Here is a 21,256-nt window from a genome sequence, read left to right as displayed (position 1 = left end):
GCCACGAGGCCCCGTACTGTCCTTACAGAAGCATACTACCACACCTAGAGAGGCCGCGAGTAGTACTTGGTACAGACTGTCAATGGGATACTGTCACCACGGGCTCAATCCACCCCAGGTGATTGTTGGCCGTGGATGGTGGCGATGCCTGCCGAGCCCCACCAGGGTGAATGGTCGCCGCGCTCGCCACCGCCACCACTACACTCGCCACCGCTACGCTCGTGCAATGATCACCCCGAGTCGACGTCGATGTTTCCCTCACTCCACTTTTGCAACGGTTAAAACAATAGATAAATAGATTATTTTATTTAAATTCATTACGCATATCACAGGTACCCTGGACTGGACGCTCACAGAGTCCCACCACCTCTCGGGTGAGCCAACAGCAACACAAGAACACGGGAACAGCATGGGGAGGCGCTCGAGATATCCACACTCGCCTTCCTCCCCCCCCTTCACTGTGGACGGAGGCCTGCTCCCCAGTGTGGAGCGCCCCATTGCGGAGCTCCCCAGTGTGGAGCGCCCCATTGCGGAGTTCCCCATTGTGGAGCTCCCCAGTATGGAGCGCCCCATTGCGGAGCTCCCCAGTGCGGAGCTCCCCAGTGTGGAGCGCCCCATTGCGGAGCTCCCCAGTGTGGAGCTCCCCAGTATGGAGCTCCCCAGTATGGAGCGCCCCAGTGCGGAGCTCCCCAGTGTGGAGCTCCCCAGTATGGAGCGCCCCATTGCGGAGCTCCCCAGTGCGGAGCTCCCCAGTGTGGAGCTCTCCAGTGTGGAGCTCCCCAGTTTGGAGTGCCCCGTTGCGGAGCTCCCCAGTATGGAGCTCCCCAGTGTGGAGCTCCCCAGTGCGGAGCTCCCCAGTGTGGAGCTCCCCAGTGCGGAGCTCCCCAGTATGGAGCTCCCCAGTGTGGAGGGCCCCAGTGTGGAGCTCCCCAGTGTGGAGCGCCCCAGTGTGGAGGAGCGCCAGCTCTCACGTGAACCACGAAGATAGTGAAATCAACACCGGCGGCACTGCCCCGAGTCCTCTCCACTCCCGTGGCCTCCTGAGTTGGTGAACATCGCCCAAGCCAACGCCCGGCGTGACGCCGCAACGCCCGGCGTGATGTGAGCATCACAAAGATTTTGTTTAAAAAAATCACAAACATAAACAACAATGAAACTATCGATATGAGACAGCACATCAACACTCCGGTGTTGCACACTGCACCGCTCTTCTCCGAGGCCACACAGAAGGGCAGTGACACAATTTCCTTGGAGTTCCAATTCTTGCAGCAGCGTCTCGGTATCTCCGACGTAGCCGCAGTGAGAGCCGTGTTTGATGGCGTGGAATGGGTCTCCTGATGTCCCGAAGTCGAGCAGGAAATCCGACGAGCTTCTCCCTGTCAATAGCGGAAGTACTCCTGAAATCCTCTCGCATGGCCCCGGGTGACGCTATCAGCACAACCGCCGCTTTATTCGTTGCGTACACGGCCCTGCCTGGAATTCTCCTGCAACGCCAGGTGATACGTTACCTTCGCTACGTAGCCTACACGCAAATCTACGTCGACCTGGGATCGGGCTGTGCGCTTTCATCCTCGCTCTTGCTCGTAAAACATTGCACACCGCATCATTTTCTCCAACGGTCATGAATCCGAGATGCTTCCCGTTGACTTCTCCTACCAGTTGTCCAAGTTTGGCCCCCCCTCAGTCTGGTGACGGGTGGTCAGAAAGCGTACCCAACACACAAAGCTACAAGTCTTGGTGTTTTCCCGGATCAGTCTTTATCCGTCCACTCACATGTCAACAAGTTGTGAGGACATCGTTCTTTGATTTCAGCAATGTCGCCCTGCTGCATCACGTTTGTAAGTTATGATGACGCCGTGAGGGCGGCCCATGTGCCCGTCTTGTCGTGCCTCGCTCTCCGGGGCAGTGAGTAGCCTCCTGAGTAGCCCGTAGTGAGTCCACCACGCGGCCACCAACACACCACACCTCGCCAGGACCAAGATCCACCTGTGCTCACCTCCTCGTGTTAAACACCTCTTCTGACAGCTTCCTCATCCCCCACCTCCTCGTGTCGTCACACCTCCCACTCCGTGTGTCACCTCTTCACGTCACTCCCCATCTCACCCTCCTCCTCCTTTCACTTCTTCATCTCCTTCTTCTCCTCCTCATTCAACTCTTCATTGCTCCACATCTCCTCATCTGATAATTCGCAGGGGTTCCAGAAGTTGTACAGATTGCCCTGTGTGGTGGTGGAGGGGAGGGCGAAGGTGAGGCATCATGATGTTGCAGGTGTCATCTCCACACTGCTCATCATACCGCTCACCCCAACGGTCGCCACACTTCTCTCCACACCACTCACTACAGCTCTTGCCACACCACTCACACCACCGAATCTCCCTCACTGCAACATTTCACACTTTGCCCATCACAATACTCACCACCCCGCTCACCTCCTCGCCACTCACCCCTCCCACCGCTCACCTGTGTGGGCTGCATGCACCCAAGTATGTCTTGCCAGCGACACTCGATGCGCAGGATAAGATTCTTCAGCTGGGGGGGTGGGGGGGGCGAGAGGCGCGCGTGGGTGACGAAGACGACGACCACAGCCATGACGATGGATTGCGGAGGCCGGACACCCAGTGCTAGCACGCACCCAGTACAAGCAAAACAAGAGCGCGTGTGCGTGCGTGTGTGTGTGCACGTGTGTGTGTGCGTGTGTGTGCGTGTGTGTGCGTGTGTGTGTGCGTGTGCACGTGTGTGCGTGTGCGTGCACCTTGGAGCGGTAGAGGCGTTGGGGACTGTCCCACACGTCATTCTGCACGCGACGCAGCAGCTCCACCAACTTCATCAGCGGTTTCTGAGCACACAAATAGAGACAGAGATCACCCCTATAGCCTTAACAGACTATTGAGGCAAGTGCTGCCAAGGAGAACTATGGAGGGTGGCGCTGTACATGGGCAGGTGGGTGACCCAGCGCCACGCCTGTCTGCCTTTGTCTGCCGAGTGGCGACATTTACACACTGCACCAGGAACTCATTTGAGTCGAGCCAGTGGAAGCCCAGGTCCGGCTCAGATACGCACACACACTCACGGATGCACACACGCCCTCAGACACAGGCATGAACACCCCAGCGTTACCGATGGGTAAGCCCAAGCGTTGTTGACTGGCACCACCCACAGTAGACCATGTGACGCAGCACGCACTCCATTATGACTCCATAATGGAGTGTGGACTCGGGGTCCGAACATTCGAGACTCTACGAGCACCGGGGTACGCAATGCACTCTGGCAACATCCCACGGCAAGCACCCGCTGGGCTTGCGAGAGGTGCTGCACACCGACGTACACGTCCGCCAGCGTCAGCAGCGAGCAGCTCAAGTAGCACGCCTGTGGGGAGGAGGTGGAGGGGTGTGGGGGGGTGCGGGGGGGTGGGCGGGGGGCACAGAGACCACGGCGATTAGACGGGGTGGGGGGGGCAAGCGGAACAACGTCGCCTGCAGAGCGAATTCCAGAACGGGGCATTGTGGGAAGTGCTCGGGGTGACACGGCTCCCAGGGATCCTCACCTCCATGTCTCTCTCGCTCCGAGTGACGTCCCCCAACTCCCCCTCCTCCTCCGTGTGAAGCAGCTGCAGCAGCGAGCTCCGCATCATCCTGGGCAGGAACGGGAGCAGCAGCGAGACCTGCGGGAGCCACCGCACACACACACACAGACAAAGGTCCCCCGTGTAGCCTTCCCAGACTTGTGGGGCAAGCGCTGTTAGAGAGCAACAATGGAGGTTGGCACGGCACACGAGGGAGTGGGTGGTTAGCATTACACACACCACCATGCACGCGCACATAACATCCACCACCACCACCACCACATTCACCACCACCACCACCACATTCACCACCACACAGAAAAAATACAACACTCGTCACCCCCACTCACCGCCGTGCACGCCACTCACTCAGCACCACGCACACCGCCACTCACTCAGCACCACGCACACCGCCACTCACTCAGCACCACGCACACCGCCACTCATTCAGCACCACGCACACCGCCACTCACTCAGCACCACGCACACCACCACTCACTCAGCACCACGCACACCGCCACTCACTCAGCACCACGCACACCGCCACTCATTCAGCACCACGCACACCGCCACTCACTCAGCACCACGCACACCGCCACTCACTCAGCACCACGCACACCGCCACTCACTCAGCACCACGCACACCGCCACTCACTCAGCACCACGCACACCGCCACTCACTCAGCACCACGCACACCGCCACTCACTCAGCACCACGCACACCGCCACTCACTCAGCACCACGCACACCGCCACTCATTCAGCACCACGCACACCGCCACTCACTCAGCACCACGCACACCGCCACTCACTCAGCACCACGCACACCGCCACTCACTTAGCACCACGCACACCGCCACTCACTCAGCACCACGCACACCGCCACTCACTCAGCACCACGCACACCGCCACTCACTCAGCACCACGCACACCGCCACTCACTCAGCACCACGCACACCGCCACTCACTCAGCACCACGCACACCGCCACTCACTCAGCACCACGCACACCGCCACTCACTCAGAACCACGCACACCGCCACTCATTCAGCACCACGCACACCGCCACTCATTCAGCACCACGCACACCGCCACTCATTCAGCACCACGCACACCGCCACTCATTCAGCACCACGCACACCGCCACTCATTCAGCACCACGCACACCGCCACTCACTCAGCACCACGCACACCGCCACTCACTCAGCACCACGCACACCGCCACTCATTCAGCACCACGCACACCGCCACTCATTCAGCACCACGCACACCGCCACACATTCAGCACCACGCACACCGCCACTCACTCAGCACCACGCACACCGCCACTCATTCAGCACCACGCACACCGCCACTCATTCAGCACCACGCACACCGCCACTCACTCAGCACCACGCACACCGCCACACATTCAGCACCACGCACACCGCCACTCATTCAGCACCACGCACACCGCCACTCACTCAGCACCACGCACACCGCCACTCACTCAGCACCACGCACACCGCCACTCATTCAGCACCACGCACACCGCCACTCACTCAGCACCACGCACACCGCCACTCATTCAGCACCACGCACACCGCCACTCACTCAGCACCACGCACACCGCCACTCATTCAGCACCACGCACACCGCCACTGATTCAGCACCACGCACACCGCCACTCATTCAGCACCACGCACACCGCCACTCATTCAGCACCACGCACACCGCCACTCATTCAGCACCACGCACACCGCCACTCATTCAGCACCACGCACACCGCCACTCATTCAGCACCACGCACACCGCCACTCATTCAGCACCACGCACACCGCCACTCATTCAGCACCACGCACACCGCCACTCATTCAGCACCACGCACACCAACACAAAAGTGCCCTCACCTCCACTTCGTCTTTGCTGCCCTCCTCGCTGTGTGCGAGCGGAAGCTGTGGCTCCTTAAGAAGCCGACCAATCACTGCCAAGCAGAGGCATCTTTGCAGTTGCCTGTTGCAAACAGCGGCATCGATTTATCAGGATCCAGATCAGATGCCTGTCACGGCCAATGGCATGGCACAGATGTGGCACCGGCTTAGAACAGCCGTTCCAGTAACTGGATACCGGCGAGGCTCGGGGAGACTTAGGGAGGTGCGGGAAAGTACGGGGAGGTGCAGCACAGATTGTTATCGGAACTCTGAAAACAAAACAAAAAAATGTCTCAAGCCGAATTTCTAGATTGTTTACCTCGCCGCTTTGAACGCAACCAAAACAAAATCGTCTCAATTTATAGACCCTTGGAGAAATGATGGGCTGAGGACAGGGACGCGAGTGCAAGGGATGGGGAATACAATGAAGCAGCGGGGCAGCACACGTGACACGTGACACGTGACGCGTGATACGTAACGCGCAACGCATGACACGCGACGAGAAACGCACGACGACGCGTGACACGGGTGGGGGGGGGGGAGGTGCTCAGACACGGCTGCTGTGGTTGGCGCCACCGCCATCACTTTGAGGGCGCCAGCGATACGTGTGCGTGCGTGCGTAGATGTGGGCATGCGTGTTATGTTTGTGCGCCCGAGTGAGCGAGCGTCACGGTGTGCGTGTGCGAGGGGAGTGGTCGTGTCGTGGTTAGTGCATTGGGCTACGACCCCGGTGACCCGAGTTTGAGTCCTGCTCACGACAAAAACAGTGGCAAATATTTTAACCGGTCCTGGGCCTCTTCTAGATCGCTTCAGTCTTAAATGGATATCTGGTGCAGTGTGCAGCACAGGGGAGACAAAGGCGGCCGGGCATGGAGCTTGTCACTCACCCCCTCGTGTGTCGTTCCAGCCTTCATAGGCGCTTGTTAACAGCAATCGCCCTTGCAGTCTGTTAAGTGAGTCAGGGTGTAAGAGAGAGTGTTGAGTGAGTGTGTTAGAGAGCGAGCGTGTAGAGCACCTGCAGCACGGCTCGTAGGAGGGCAGCATCTGCACGAGGCTGAGCAGGTTGTGGTGGTGGCTCGAATGCTGGCTCAGCAAGCAGAGCAGATGCGGCATCTACACATGCACGGGGGGGGGGGGGTCGGCATGGGGTGGGGGGGGGTTGGCACTCTCTTACTCAAGACAAAGATCCCCCGTGTAGCCTTAATCGACTGTTGGGGGAAGTGCTGTTAGCGAGCACCGATGAAGGCTGGCACGGCACATGAGGTGGTGGGTGGTGGGTGGCCAGCACAAAGCCCGACCGCCTTTGTCTCCGAAGTGGCGATCTTTACACAAAGCACCAGGTACTCAGGCTGAGTAAACTTAGGGAAGGTCCAGAACCGGTTCAGATAATCGTCACTTGTGTTGGCCGTGAGCGCGAATCGAACTCGAGTCACTGGGTTCGTAGCGCAGTGCTAACCGCTACACTACCGCTCCCCGCAAACTCACATTCACTCACACTCACTGCAAAAAACAGCAGCAGAAGCACTCCACACAAAAAGGGGCATCCACATGAGGAATCAAACCCAGGCCCTTGTTGTTGTTAGGCACGAACGTCACCACCGTGCCGGATGATGGCGGAAAGAGAAAACCGACGTCACCATCGTCATCGTCACGGTGAGCACCTGCTCTGCCCAGCACCGCACGCCGCCCAGCGCCACGTGCAGCAGCTGCTGGAGGTTGGAGGTCAGGGGTCGCAGGGCGGGGTCGAGGTTCAGGCGCCCGATGGCCAAGATGAGCAGTGAGAGCTCGCGGTCGGAGTAGGCGGAGGGGCAAGAAGAGAGGCAGCCCGCCAGCACCTGGAGGGTCGGCAACACACGTGCGCACGCACGGGTAGGCACACACGCACGTGAACGTGTACGCATGCGCACATACGCAGGTGTGCGCACATGCACACGTGTACGCGCACGTGTACACACACACGCACGCACCACCGGTTCCACATCTCTCACCTGGAGCAGCATGGAGAGGCGGAGGAGCTGGGAGTGATTGGCAGTCCCAGTCTGCGCCGGTAAGGGGGCAGCAATGGGGGCAGCCAGGGAGGCAGCCAGGGGGGCAGCTGCATCCGCAGATAACCTGGGAGGTCAAGAACAGGGTCAACATGGCGGCGGGGGAACAGGAAGGGGATGGAGGAGACACGGGGCATGGCATGAGTGTGGAGGGCATAGGGAGGATGGGATGGGGGCAGGGGACATAGCATGGGGGAACGGGGGGGGGGGCAGAGCATTGGGCGTTGACGCAAGGGGTGGAGGGGACAAGGGATGGGTGCACGTGGAAGGCCGGGCACAGAGAGTGCGAGTAGAGGTGGGGGGGGGCATAGAGGGTAGGAGCCAGGACACAGGAAGGGGGGCACACGAGCGGGAAGGCAGTGGGCCACGAGGGGTTGGGATAGTTATCCAAAACAATTACAACAGCATCACATACGGTCCTAGTGGAGTGGTGGCACAGCCATTAGCGCACTGCTCTGTTTGCTTCCCGGTCACGGCAAACATCAGTGGTGAGAGAGTTGCGATGGTAGCTCATTGTGGCACAATGTGCCGTGGTGTGGCGCGGTGCAGTGTGGTGTGGCGCGTGACGTGCGTGGTATAATGTGGTGTGGCGTGGTGTGGTACGGTGTGGGGTGGTAGGGCGTGCAGTGGCGTGGCGTGTGACGTGCGTGGTATAATGTGGTGTGGTACGGTGTGCCGTGGCGCGTACGCTGAGCCATCGAGAAGCTCGTCGACGGTGAAGTGGGGATGAGGGAAGATGGCGGAGTACGGGATGCCCAACATGGCCAGCGCCCAGAAGAACTCCAGCAGCGATGGCACCCACACAGCTGTGAGACGCATGCCGTACAGATCATACTGTCACACTGCGCACGCCACACACACGCACAGCACGCACATAACACACGCACATAACACACGCACCACACCGAGGTGACGAGGAGAGCCTCTCACGTCGTCCACGACTCCGGCTGCAGATTTTCCACAACGCCGCACGCGCCATGTCTGCCTCCATGTCCCTGTCCACTCTCACCACCACCTGCACCCGGGGACAACGACATCATCACCAGCATCATCATAATCACCAGCATCATCATAATCACCAGCATCATCATAATCACCAGCATCATCATCACCAGCATCATCATCACCAGCATCATCATCATCACCATCATCATCACCAGCATCACCAGCATCATCATCACCAGCATCATCACTATCATCATCACCAGCAACACCAGCATCACCATCATCATCACCAGCATCACCATCATCATCACCAGCATCATCATCATTACCAGCATCATCATCACCAGCATCACCAACATCATCATCACCATCATCATCATCACCAGCATCATCATCATCATCACCAGCATCATCATCATTACCAGCATCATCATCACCAGCATCACCATCATCATCACCATCATCATCATCATCACCAGCATCATCATCATCATCACCAGCATCATCATCATCATCCCCAGCATCATCATCATCATCACCAGCATCATCATCATCATCCCCAGCATCATCATCATCATCATCATCACCAGCATCATCATCATCATTATCATCAGCATCACCAGCACCATCATCATCATCATCACCAGCATCAACATTAGCATCATCATTATCATCAGTCATAATCAACGTTTTTGGGTTTAGATCGCGTTATTTATAAATGTGTCGTAACCCTCCACCACCCGACACGGCCAATCAGTAAAAAAAGTGTCACGTTGACAAAAGACAAATAGTTCACTGCTTTAGCCCACCGGTGTGTTGAAGCCACAACATTTACAATTTGAGTAGTACGACGTTTCGCTGGTAATTGCATCCAGCATCATCGGGCAATTCGCCCGATGATGCTGGAAGCATCACCAGCATCAACATTAGCATCATCATTATCATCAGCACCATCATCATCATTATCATCAGCATCACCAGCACCATCATCATCATCATCACCAGCATCAACATTAGCATCATCATTATCATCAGCATCACCAGCATCATTATCACCAGCATCATCATCATCAGCATCACCAGCATCAACATTAGCATCATCATCATCACCAGCATCATCATCATCATTATCATCAGCATCACCAGCACCATCATCATCATCATCACCAGCATCAACATTAGCATCATCATTATCATCAGCATCACCAGCATCATTATCACCAGCATCATCATCATCAGCATCACCAGCATCAACATTAGCATCATCATTATCATCAGCATCACCAGCATCATTATCATCAGCACCATCATCATCATCACCAGCATCAACATTAGCATCATCATTATCATCAGCATCACCAGCATCATTATCACCAGCATCATCATCATCAGCATCACCAGCATCATCATCATCAACACCATGATTTGCATCGCAAACAGGCAGAACTGATTATGCTGATGCTGGTGATGCTGCTGGTGCTGCTGATGATGCTGTTGCTGCCGATGATGCTGCTATTCTCGGCACGCACCGAATCATCGATCAAACGATTCCCACACTCGTGACAAGCACACACACACAGCACGCACAGAGCGGGCACACAGCGGGCACACAGCATGCACACAGCGTGCACACAGCACACAGCTGTGCACGTGAGAACCAATTATTTATGCCAATGAGATATTAAGGCGACGCTCAGCCTAGCGGTTTGAACTCCACTGTACAAAATGAGACAATAAAAAAGGGAGGACGAGGTGAGGGGTGAGGGGTGAGGGGTTACCCTGAAGAGCCACTGCTGCTCCCACTGCACTGGGCTGAGTCGGGACTGCACCAGCTCCACCAGCTCCGACAGGCCAGCGCCACTGTGTTGACAAAACAAAGAACAAAAAGATCCCCCATATAGCATTAAAACAGACTGTAGGGGCAAGTGCTGTTAGCGAGCACCTATGAAGGCCGGAACGATACACGAGGGGGTAGGTGGCCAGCACTACGCCCGACCGCCTTTGTCTCCCTAGTGGCGATGTTTACACACCGTACCAGGTACTCATTTGAGGCTGAGTCGACCTAGGAGAGGCCCGGGACCGGTTCAGATAATCGTCACTGGTGTTGGCCGTGAGCGGGAATCGAACTCGTGTCGCCGGGTTCATAGCGCAGCGCGCTAACCGCTACACTATCGCTCCCCACAACTGTGTTGACATCACACACACACACAACGGCATCGTTGTGTGTGTGTGTTGACATCACACACACACACAACGGCATCGTTGTGTGTGTGTGTTGACATCACACACACACACAACGGCATCGTTGTGTGTGTGTTGACATCACACACACACAACGGCATCGTTGTGTGTGTGTTGACATCACACACACACACACAACGGCATCGTTGTCATCATCATCATCAAGCAGCACGAACCACGATCCAGCGACTGCTCGATGAAGGCCTCCCCAAGCCATCGCCATCTCTCACGATCCTGTGATGATGCGAGGAGGGAATTCCAAAGTGCAGCAGTGCGAGGGAAGAAGCAGAGAGAGAAGTGTTGTGACTTGCAGTGTGGTGAAAGGGTGAGTGGGTGGGTGAGTGTCGAGTGAGTGAGTGGGTTGTTGAGTGGGCGAGTCGTTTTGACCTGCAACACGGTGGCCAAACAGTCTGGATGAACGAGCGAGCGAACGTCACGGGAAGAGTAACCAAGGTAGTGGCGGGGATAGAAGAGCGACACGGAGGAGACTGACCGTCAGTGTGTAAGCGAGTACAGTGAAGTATGAACTGAGTGTTCGACCCCAGATACAACAGCAGCAGCAGCAGTAATGATTGCTCGGGCGGGCGACTCAGCGGTAGAGCGAGCGGCTCGCAATGGGAAGGTTGCGAGTTCACATCCTGGTCGGAGTGGGCGGGTTAGCCCAGCCTATCATTCCTCTGTCCGGGGTCAGTACAATCGGTAACACTATGTGGGAAAGAGCCGACCCCGCAACAGGAACGTGGAATGTCCCCCTCCGACCCATTCAGGTTGGCCGGGAGCGGGAGCTCGTCGAGTTGACCGTGCCCGCCGCACTCACCTGCGCAGCATGGTGCCCAGCGGCTCATCGGAGAGGCCGTCCAGCCGCAAGGGGGCGCTCGAAAAGGGTACACCGCCACCGGCGCACGGCGGGCCCAGCAGCACCTCGCCGGGAGGGTGGTCCGGGATGGAGTAGACGGGGCCCATGTGGGCCTGGATCACGTGCTGCAGCGAGCTGACGCACGCACAAGCAAAGCGACGGTGCCCGGTCACGACGCGGTGGGGGATGTTCCTGACCGGGCGCCGGGGGGAGGGGGGGGGGGAGAGTCGGGGGGCTTCGCGCACGACAAGCGGCTCGCGTGTCGAAAAGGCGCCCTCAGCGGCAGCTGCCCCTGTTCGGCACGAGGTGTCTCAGCTCCTGGCTGCGAGAGGGCATTCAGTATGCCGGTGGAGGCAGCGGTGACCGCTGCTGTGTTGTGTGTATGCCCGTGAGGCCGGCACACAATGTCCTACTCCATTCGAATGAGGCACGACGAGGAGCCTCAGCCAAGTGGGAATCATGTTCACCGCAAGTACATGTGGTTAATGCAGACAGGATTCCAAGCAACATGTTTATATTTGGTGTTTGAACATCTTAACACCTGTTTTATTGCAAGAATAGGTAAAAGCTATTCTTGTTTTTTGTCATATATGGAGATGAGTCCTCACTTAGCCATGCTGCCTTCTCCTGGCGAGCAAGAGTATGGCCCCTCCTTGACGTCCACCCATGTGAAGGGAGTTTCACAACATCTGTGCGATGATCCAGCAACCCTTGCTGCCTCCACAGTGCTGGATCACAGGCCACTGCTGTGAAAATTATGATTAGTCTGGAACTCGGTTGTCTTGCAGCTCAGCGCATGTGTGTGTGATGACACGCGTGTATAGCCACCAGCACCATCAGAGGTGGATGTGGGCGTGGGGCTGCGAGCGCGCTACCTAGGGAGGTTGGGCACCTCCAGGAGCTGCCGTTCAGACACCCCCTCCTGGTCCATCTCACCCTCGTCCTCCTCGTCGCTGGTGTGCGGCTGCCAGTGCAGGGTGCGGGGCAGGAGAGCCGCCTCGCTCGGGGCCCTGGGGAGACGGCAATGGAGGTGAGAGCGGTGAGGTGAGAGGGGTGATAGAAGTGCCGGGGGTGAAGAGGATTCGAGGAGTGAGACATGTGAAGGTGAGCGAGGTGAGCCCGAGTCTGGTGAGTGATGGGGAGTCGGGTGAGCGAGGGTAAGTCAGGTGAGGGTGAACGAGGGCGATTCAGGACTCACTGCTCTCTCTGCTGCGCTATGGCGCGGAGCCGTTCCATGATGGGGGTCTCGGGGGACGGCCCAGTCGCCTGCTGCACCGTCCTTGTCCTCAGGCTCGGCAGCTTCACCTTCTCGTCATCATCGTCGGCGTCATTACCACCACCACCACCACCACCGTCACTATGGTCAAAGGATGAGTGCCACCTGTTCGCACGACCAGCCCTGCATTCTCCACTGTCATCGTCGTCACTCGTCCTCTTTGTCGTGCCGCTCGCTCGCCGCTTGCTCCTGCCGCCCAAGGAGGCGTCCGGCGCCAACTTGGAGGACGAGGGACGTGTATGGAAGAGCAGCTCGTCCTCCTGGAGCTTCTCCAGCACCAACACCGGCTCGTAGCTCATGGGCCAGCTCACCACCCTGCTCACCCCGCCGCTCACCGCCCCACCCACCGCCCCGCTCACCCCATGAGCACCGGTGCTCGCCTCACTGCTCACCACCCTGTTCAATCCCCCGCTCACCCCACCACTGCCACCACCAGCACCGGCACCAGCACCGTCACCAGCACCACCGCTTGGAGCCATAATCCGGGGCCCAAGGAAGACAATGGGGTCCATGGGGTTGACGCAGGGCTCGAGCTGCATCGATGGCAACATGACTGTTTCTGGTGCGAGGACCTCGGTGGGGAGAGATGCACCCCCTGCACACACGCACATGCAGACACACGTGGAAACACACACATGCGTACACACGAGTTTTCGCGACACACTCATTAATGATCTCGGTGTGGGTTTCCTGGTTGGGCCGTGTGTCGAGAAATTAGTTCACTTGAGTTTTTTTTTTCGGGCATATTCAGGAGGTGAACTAAGGCACAAACCACGTAGGTGACGTCCCTAACAGCAACCCATGGCGTGTCGTGGTGCGGTGTGACGGAGCTGTCAGCGGACCGGGGAAAGGGCGGAAATGAAAACGTCAAATTGTGGCGATTAGGAGCTGGGGTGGATGCGACCTCTGACTCCAATCAAGGGGTCGTGTCGTAACCTACCGAGGTCGCTCAACGGTTTGGGCTTGAAGAAGTTGGTGATTGGCTGCGTCCTGTGTGGGGGAGAGGGGCAAGTAGAGCGGAGACTGTGGAAGATTGGGAGAGAGTGGGAGAGACCAGAGGACTATCGTTACCACCACCTCCATCACAATCACCATCACATCCCACCAGCACTACCAACAAGACCTACTCCACCACCAATCTTCCGCGAAGCTGATGGGGCAACCCTAAACCACATCCGCACAAACCATGGCAACAGATGCGGATACTTGACGCAAAAATGTAAAAAGTAAAACTCCCGAGTGTGCGGCTGTGGACAACCACCCAGTACAGACACAAGGAACACGAACTGTCGACTCAAGACGCCATTCACCAAGACGAAGAAGGCATCGCAACAGTGATGCAGCATTCCGCCACAGCTAACAGAAACATCTGACTCGTCAACCACAATGTAAATTACAGTCGTTGCTCTACATCAACCTACGAAGAAAACCGCCATCACCACTTTCACCACCACCACCACCACCACGAATCACGATCCTGTAACCCTGGTTCTGGGGTTTGGAGATTGGATCACCGTTGTTTTCCTGAAGGGTGGCAATAGGTGTGGCGTTAAAAGTTCCTCTCTTGATGGCCTTAAAGAGTGATTTGTGACCACGTGCTCCTGAGGCAGTTTCAATCTCCTCAGCAGCCTCCTCAACCTCACAGTCAGTTTTATAAACATTAACCCCAACTAAAACACCACATTACCCGTGCCAGGCGAGATGTACACCCACTTCTACAAAGATGTACAGGCGTACATTACACATCTCATCACGTTGACTTAACCCTTAAAAATAACCACCTCCTCAGCCACTTAAAACATAACTTAGTACTAAATTTTGTATTAAAGTAAATACATCAATGAGCATATTTATACCCTTAAAACTAATTAAATGCAGTGTAATCAATAACTACGGTTGTTAAAACGGTTATACATCCCAAGGAGTAGGTATTGAGGGCCAGGCCTCACCTCAGGACTCTAAAGGCAGCGAAAACATATCATTATAATAAAGTATAATAAACTACTGCAGTGCATACACACGCGTGTAGAAGATATACACAAGTACTAAACGAGACAAAGATCCCCCGTGTAGCCTTAACAGAATGTAGGGGCAAGTGCTGTTGGCGAGCACACGAGGGGTGGGTGGTGAGGGCTGAACGATTTGGGGAAAATATCTAACTGCGATTGTTCTGACAGATATTGCGATTTGATTTGCGATAAAACAAATGTGAGTCATACTTCAGTTGAATACTCACTGTGCAATAATAGATGTAAACATGTGATGCTCTATATATTCTAATGCAAGGATGAGAACTTAAAATATATTCATTGCTTCCAACATGTATTTATTAAAATGTTTTAATTGAAATAGAACAATGAAACATAAACAATATTCTCAGGTTTTTTCGGTAAAGTCACGTAGGTAAAACATTAAAAGTAATGAAAGTAAAATAAAACTGCTGCAGCTAATCTGGCTGTGACGGTCCCACCTGATGACGGAGACTTGTGTTGCCTCCGAAACGTCGTGAATTTTATTTTTATTTTTGTTTTGTTTTATTTTACTTTCATTACTTTTAATGTTTTACCTACGTGACTTTACCGAAAAAACCTGAGAATATGAATCATTGCAGTCACGAAAGCTTCAAATCTAAAACATAAACAAATTGTTAAGTTAAATGAATAAAGTTATAATAATTAAAAATAAAACAATTCCAAGAAGTAAAACGACTTTTCAAATCGCACAAAAATCGCAGCCTTTGCGACTCACTAATCGCATTGTTTCAAATTGCGAGTTCGATTTGGAATCGATTAATCGTTCAGCCCTAGGGGATGGCCAGCACCACGCCCGGCCGCCTTTGTCTCCCGAGTGGCGATGTTTACATATCGCACCAGGTACTCATTTGAGGCTGAGTCGACCTAGGGGAGGCCCAGGACCGGTTCAGATAATCGTCACCGGTGTTGGCCGTGAGCGCTAACTGCTACACGACCGCTCCCCGAGCACACAGCAAGCAGCACACGCACGGAGCACACAGACAGACGTCTCCACTGATACACAGACAGACGTCTCCACTAGCACACAGACAGACATCTCCACTGACACACAGACAGACGCCTCCACTAGCACACAGACAGACGTCTCCACTGACACACAGACATACGTCTCCACTGACACACAGACACACGCTTTCACTAGCACACAGACAGACGCCTCCACTAGCACACAGACAGACGTCTCCACTGACACACAGACACACGCTTTCACTAGCACACAGACAGACGCCTCCACTAGCACACAGACAGACGTCCCCACTAGCACACAGACAGACGTCCCCACTAGCACACAGACAGACGTCTCCACTAGCACACAGACAGACATCTCTACTAGCACACAGACAGACAGACATCTCCACTAGCACACAAACAGACGCTTTCACTAGCACACAGACAGACGTCTCCACTACCACACAGCTTTCACTAGCACACAGACAGACGTCTCCACTAGCACACAGACAGACATCTCCACTAGCACACAGACAGACGTCTCCACTAGCACACAGACAGACGTCTCCACTAGCACACAGACACACGCTTTCACTAGCACACAGACACACGCCGCCACGGGCCTCACCGACTCCCCGCCTCGCGTCGCTTCCTCTTCGCCCCCCGCGCCTCCATCCTCACGGCGGGGGGCTCGGCTCGGCAGGGGGCTACATGGGGAGGGGGGCGCAGAGGCGAACAGCCCAGCCGTGCAGGTCTCAGCGTGCAGGTCTCAGCGTGAAGGTCCCAGCGTGCAGGTCTCAGCGTGAAGGTCCCAGCGTGCAGGTCCCAGCGTGGAGGTCCCAGCGTGCAGGTCCCAGCGTGCAGGTCTCAGCGTGGAGGTCCCAGTGTGGAGGTCCCAGCGTGGAGGGCCCAGCGTGTTAGGTTCGCATCTTTCCCCGTCCCGCGCTTCCGTTATTGCGAAAAGCCCTCGGCCCACAGTGACCCCTCCCCCTTCCCACACGCCCCGCCCCCTACCAACACGCCCCGCCCCCTTCACACACGCCCGCCGCCTTCCCACACGCCCCGCCCCCTATCTACACGCCCCGCCCTCTAACCCCGCCTCCTCAAATTCCACCGCGCTCAGCAGTAGCAGCAGCAGGTGGCGCAGTGGTTAACGCGAAGTGCCTGGAGCCAATGGAGAGAAACCAGTCACCCGCTCACTCACTCACCCACTCACTCACCAACCCACTCACCAACCCACTCACTGGCCCACCCACTCACTCACCCACCAACCCACTCACTCACCAACCCACTCACTGACCCACCCACTCACTCACCAACCCACTCACCAACCCACTCACTGGCCCACCCACTCACCCACTAACCCACTCACTCACCAACCCACTCACCAACCCACTCACTCACCAACCCACTCACCAACCCACTCACTCACCAATCCACTCACTCACCAACCCACTCACTCACCCACTCACTCACCAACCCACTCACCAACCCACTCACTCACCCACCAACCCACTCACTCACCCACTCACTCACCAACCAACTCATCAACCCACTCACTGACCCACTCACTCACCCACTCACTCACCAACCCACTCACCAACCCACTCACTCACCCACCCACCCACTCACTCACTCACCAACCCACTCACTCACCCACCGAGTCACTTACCCACCCACTCACTCGCCAACCCACTCACTCACCCACTCACCCACTCACTCACCCACCAACCCACTCACTCACCCACCAACCCACTCACTCACCCACCGAGTCACCCACCCAGCCACTAACTCACCAACTCACCGACCGATTCACTCAATCCGCTCCCTCACCCACTCACCCACCCACCCGGCACCGTCACGTGTGTGAGAGACTTTGGCTTCATGTCTCCGCCACGAGGTGGCGGCCGCACTCCGTGTCTCCCCGTTATCCCCGTGTCCCCCCTCTCTCTGCTCCCGTGTCTCCGTGTCCCCCCTCTCTCTATCCCTGTGTCTCCGTGTCCCCCCTCTCTCTGCTCCCGTGTATCCGTGTCCCCCCTCTCTCTGCTCCCGTGTCTCCGTGTCCCCCCTCTCTCTGCTCCCGTGTCTCCGTGTCCCCCCTCTCCCTATCCCTGTGTCTCAGTGTCTCCCCTCTCTCTGCCCCCGTGTGTCCCCATGTCTCATCTCTCTCTCTCGTCCGTGTCCCAGGACCCACCTGAAACGGAGTCTTGAGACTGAGTGAGTCTTACCGAGGTTAACAGACGTAACAATAATAATTCATGATAATCTGACGAATGATTTGATTGACAGAAAATAGTATTTATTGATGGGATCTATAATATATCATCATCATCATCAGCCAAGATTAACCGTGGCTGATGGAGATGATGAGAGATCTGCATTGAATTGCCCCGCTAGTTATATAATTCTGCGTCTGTCGTGATTTCATTCCCCGTGTGGATACTGAGGAAGACGATTGAAGTCGGACCAAAATCAATATAAAAATATATTTGTTTTTTTCTATTCAACACATCCGTGGCGGTTTAATGGTCAGCACGCTGGACCTGTCACCCCGAGGTCGCCGGTTCGATTACATTGTCCGTCTCGGCAGTGAAAGAGATTTGGCCCCTTCCGCAAATCCCCGGCCTCTGTAACCCAGCAGGGCGCGCTCTGTCACTCAGCTGCCCGGGCAGGACACGTGGCCAGGAGACACGCAGAGCCCCAGCGGTCAAGAATATTGACGGAGTGAGGCAGACGGCGAATGTGACGGCGTCCGAGAGGACGTCCACAGAGGAGATGGAGCACTGAAAGCCGCCCGCGTACAGAGGTCGAAGGATCGCCCAGCAGTGGATTGAGTTCAAGGCGCCCCGTACCAGCCTCACGGTTCATCCGCCCCGATTTCCGCCACCGCACTGCAGCTCACGGCTCATCCCGTTCGGTCGCCTCCCGAGCCCGGCCGGAGCGCAGCACGTTGGGCTGGCAGGCTGGCGCAGTGGCGGTGGCAGGCTGGCAGGGTGGCAGGCTGGCAGGGTGGCAGGGTGGCAGGCTGGCGCAGTGGCGGTGGCAGGCTGGCAGGGTGGCAGGCTGGCAGGCTGGCAGGGTGGCAGGCTGGCGCAGTGGCGGTGGCAGGCTGGCAGGGTGGCAGGCTGGCAGGGTGGCAGGCTGGCAGGCTGGCGCAGTGGCGGTGGCAGGTTGGCGCTCGCGGCTCGCGGCAGGAAGAGCCTGGGTTCGATTCCCGTCTGTGCCGCCTTGCTGTGTGGAGTTGTGTCAGAGTGAGCGGGAGTGAGTGTGTGGGGAGCGGTAATGTCGTGGCTAGCGCGCTGTGCTACGACCCCGGTGTCCCGAGTTTCGATTCCTGCTCACGGCCAACACCAGTGACGATAATATGAGCCGGTCCTGGGATTCGCCTAGGTTGACTCAGCCTCAAATGAGTACATTGTGCGGTGTGTAAACTTCGCCACTCGTGGAATCGCTGTTAATGAATGCACCGATTGGCGCGTGTGAACGCAGCTCACGGCCTTGCAGCGTAAGTCACCGGCTACCACCTTCAAGGCTCAGTTTGGATGGTGAACGGGTAATATAGTTGTTTCTTGACATTTCAAAACCGGTTTTCGTGTTTCTCTCCATGCGGTGGCTAGGAGATGTTAACTACCTCGCCTGGTCTACAGGAGGCCGTGGGTTCGATCCCGACCCTCGCGCCTGCTGCTGCTATATATTTGGAGTTTGCGTGTCTCTCTCCCCGTGGTCGCGTGGATTTCTCTGCAGAATGAACATGCTTTTGGAGTATTTGGCTGCTGTACATTTCTACACGATAAGCCACTTCGTAGAGCTATTATTTTTGGCCAGGTCGATTCTAAAAAAAGCTTGAGCTTTACCTGGTAAATTAAAATAGTTTAGACATAGTTTACTAACCTTTTGCCCGTCCAAGGACGGGTGTATTACAGTAAATCTGAAACTTGCAAGCGAAAAGCAGCCCGCGACGTGATATTCATTGCATCCATTCGTGTGCAATTTGTAAGGGCGCGGTGACACAGACCTCTTTCATTTTAAGGTTATAATCCCTCGTTCATCATCACGACGTCCTTTTTACTTTGATGTCTCAACAGCGTGACGGAGATCGCGTGACGTGAGGGTTCTGCCTTTGTAGTGAGGGTTGTGAGTTGACGCCGAGGAGGGGGGAGGAGGCGCCTTGCCCCCCCCCATGTGGAGTGACGTCACCCGCTAATTATTATGAATGGGGGGGGGGGGTCCATTTGGAGGACGTCACCTGCTCATGATTATTAATGAGGGGGGCTGGTCAATGTAGACTGACGTCACGAGCGTTAAGGACAGACATTCCTGGGTGATTATAGTAGGTATAGTCTGAGTAAGTTGCGCTACGATTGTTTGACCCTAGTTCTCGAATGACCTCGCTCACAGTCAACAATCGTGTTCGCGTGCCTTCCACGAGCCTACTCCATTCCTTCACACGGCGGCACGGGTCGGGGCTGAGTGAGAATCCACAATGAGCCGGCGGCAAGGAGAAGAGCTGGGTGGAGACAAGTGGGCGATGTGGTTGCGAACATCAACTGACGATCGGACTTCCAACCGATGCTGCTGCGGTAGGAGAGTGAGCGCAATGGGGAGACGGGCGAGAGAGAGAGAGAGCGCGCAGCTGGGAGAAGCAAGGGGGTCGAGAGAGAGAGACGGAGAGAGACAAACGTGGGGAGAGTGGGAGAGAGGGGAACGTGGGGAGAGTGCGGAAAGTGAAAGAAAGGAGAGTAAAGTGAGTAGAGAGTGGGGACATGGGATCAGGAGCGAGCACTGGGGAGAGAGGAGGTGAGGAATGAATAGAGAGACGGAAGAGGAGAGACGGGAGAGGGGGGGAGAGGGGGGGGAGATGGGGGGGTAGAGGGGGGAGACTCGGGGGAGAGGGAGGGGGAGAGTCGGGGGAGAGGGGGGGGAGAGTCGGGGGAGAGGGGGGGTCGGGGGAGGGGTGAGTCGGGGGAGTGGGAGGAGGGATCAGGGTCGCAGATGTGGCGGCGTCGTGCTGTGTGGTCCGGGCCGAGGCCACACACATACACACTGTACACAGACTAAGATCCCCGTATAGTCTTCAAGAAACTCTTGGGGAAAGTGCTGTTAGCGAGCACCTTTGAATGCCGGCACGGCATGCGAAGCGATGGGTGGCCAGCACCACGCCCGACCGCCTTTGTCTCCCTCGTGGCGATGTTTATACTCCGCACCAGGTACTAATTTGAGGCTGAGTCTACCTAGGGGAGGCCCATGCCTGGTTTAGATAGCCATCACTGATGTTGGCCGTGAGCGGCAATCGAACTCGGGGCGCGCAGCGCGCTAACCACTGCGCCACCACTCCGCACGACAACACACACACACCGAGATCCACCCAGTGCCCCCCCTGCCAGCCTCTCTCCCGAGCCCGGCCACACACAGCGCCACCCCCACCCCCCCTGTGTATCCCCT

General features: G+C 56.4%; 1 protein-coding gene across 3 annotated transcripts; it reads right to left on the bottom strand.

Annotated features, from left to right (window-relative positions):
• Positions 1 to 297: 297 nt before the first annotated feature.
• Positions 298 to 16,781, bottom strand: LOC144931433 (protein FAM178B-like). Of its 3 annotated transcripts, none has more exons than XM_078855252.1 (17): positions 16,443 to 16,781; positions 13,774 to 13,856; positions 12,756 to 13,428; positions 12,433 to 12,567; positions 11,519 to 11,692; positions 10,239 to 10,320; positions 8,416 to 8,530; positions 8,204 to 8,321; positions 7,459 to 7,582; positions 7,132 to 7,305; positions 6,486 to 6,583; positions 5,450 to 5,552; positions 3,545 to 3,661; positions 3,289 to 3,366; positions 2,753 to 2,836; positions 2,461 to 2,529; positions 298 to 2,218 (listed from the first exon to the last, which is right to left on the bottom strand). In XM_078855252.1, the coding sequence occupies exons 1-17, from the start codon at positions 16,487 to 16,489 to the stop codon at positions 2,117 to 2,119; spliced, it is 2,376 nt and encodes a 791-aa protein (XP_078711378.1). In that variant the 5' UTR covers positions 16,490 to 16,781; the 3' UTR covers positions 298 to 2,116. The 3 variants fall into 3 exon arrangements, with proteins under 3 accessions (XP_078711378.1, XP_078711379.1, XP_078711380.1); XM_078855253.1 differs by having other exon boundaries at positions 8,446 to 8,530; XM_078855254.1 differs by lacking the exons at positions 298 to 2,218; positions 2,461 to 2,529; positions 2,753 to 2,836; ... (2 more) ...; positions 5,450 to 5,552; positions 6,486 to 6,583 and having other exon boundaries at positions 6,657 to 7,305; positions 8,421 to 8,530.
• Between the last annotated feature and the right edge of the window lie 4,475 nt (positions 16,782 to 21,256).

This window comes from Lampetra fluviatilis, chromosome 4 (genome assembly GCF_964198595.1).
Source record: "Lampetra fluviatilis chromosome 4, kcLamFluv1.1, whole genome shotgun sequence".
NCBI lineage: Eukaryota > Metazoa > Chordata > Hyperoartia > Petromyzontiformes > Petromyzontidae > Lampetra > Lampetra fluviatilis.
The sequence above is the reverse complement of the archived record's forward strand: the minus strand, read 5'-3'. Positions and strand labels throughout refer to the sequence as shown.

Excerpts from the sequence above, each read along its gene's own strand:
- LOC144931433 (XM_078855252.1), bottom strand. The coding sequence starts at position 16,489 with ATGGAGGCGCGGGGGGCGAAGAGGAAGCGACGCGAGGCGGGGAGTCG. Across the intron at positions 7,583-8,203 it reads GAGCTTCTCGATGGCTCAGC|GTTATCTGCGGATGCAGCTG; the intron begins GTACGCGCCACG and ends TTGACCTCCCAG. Across the intron at positions 2,219-2,460 it reads GGTGCATGCAGCCCACACAG|GGCAATCTGTACAACTTCTG; the intron begins GTGAGCGGTGGG and ends ACCACCACACAG.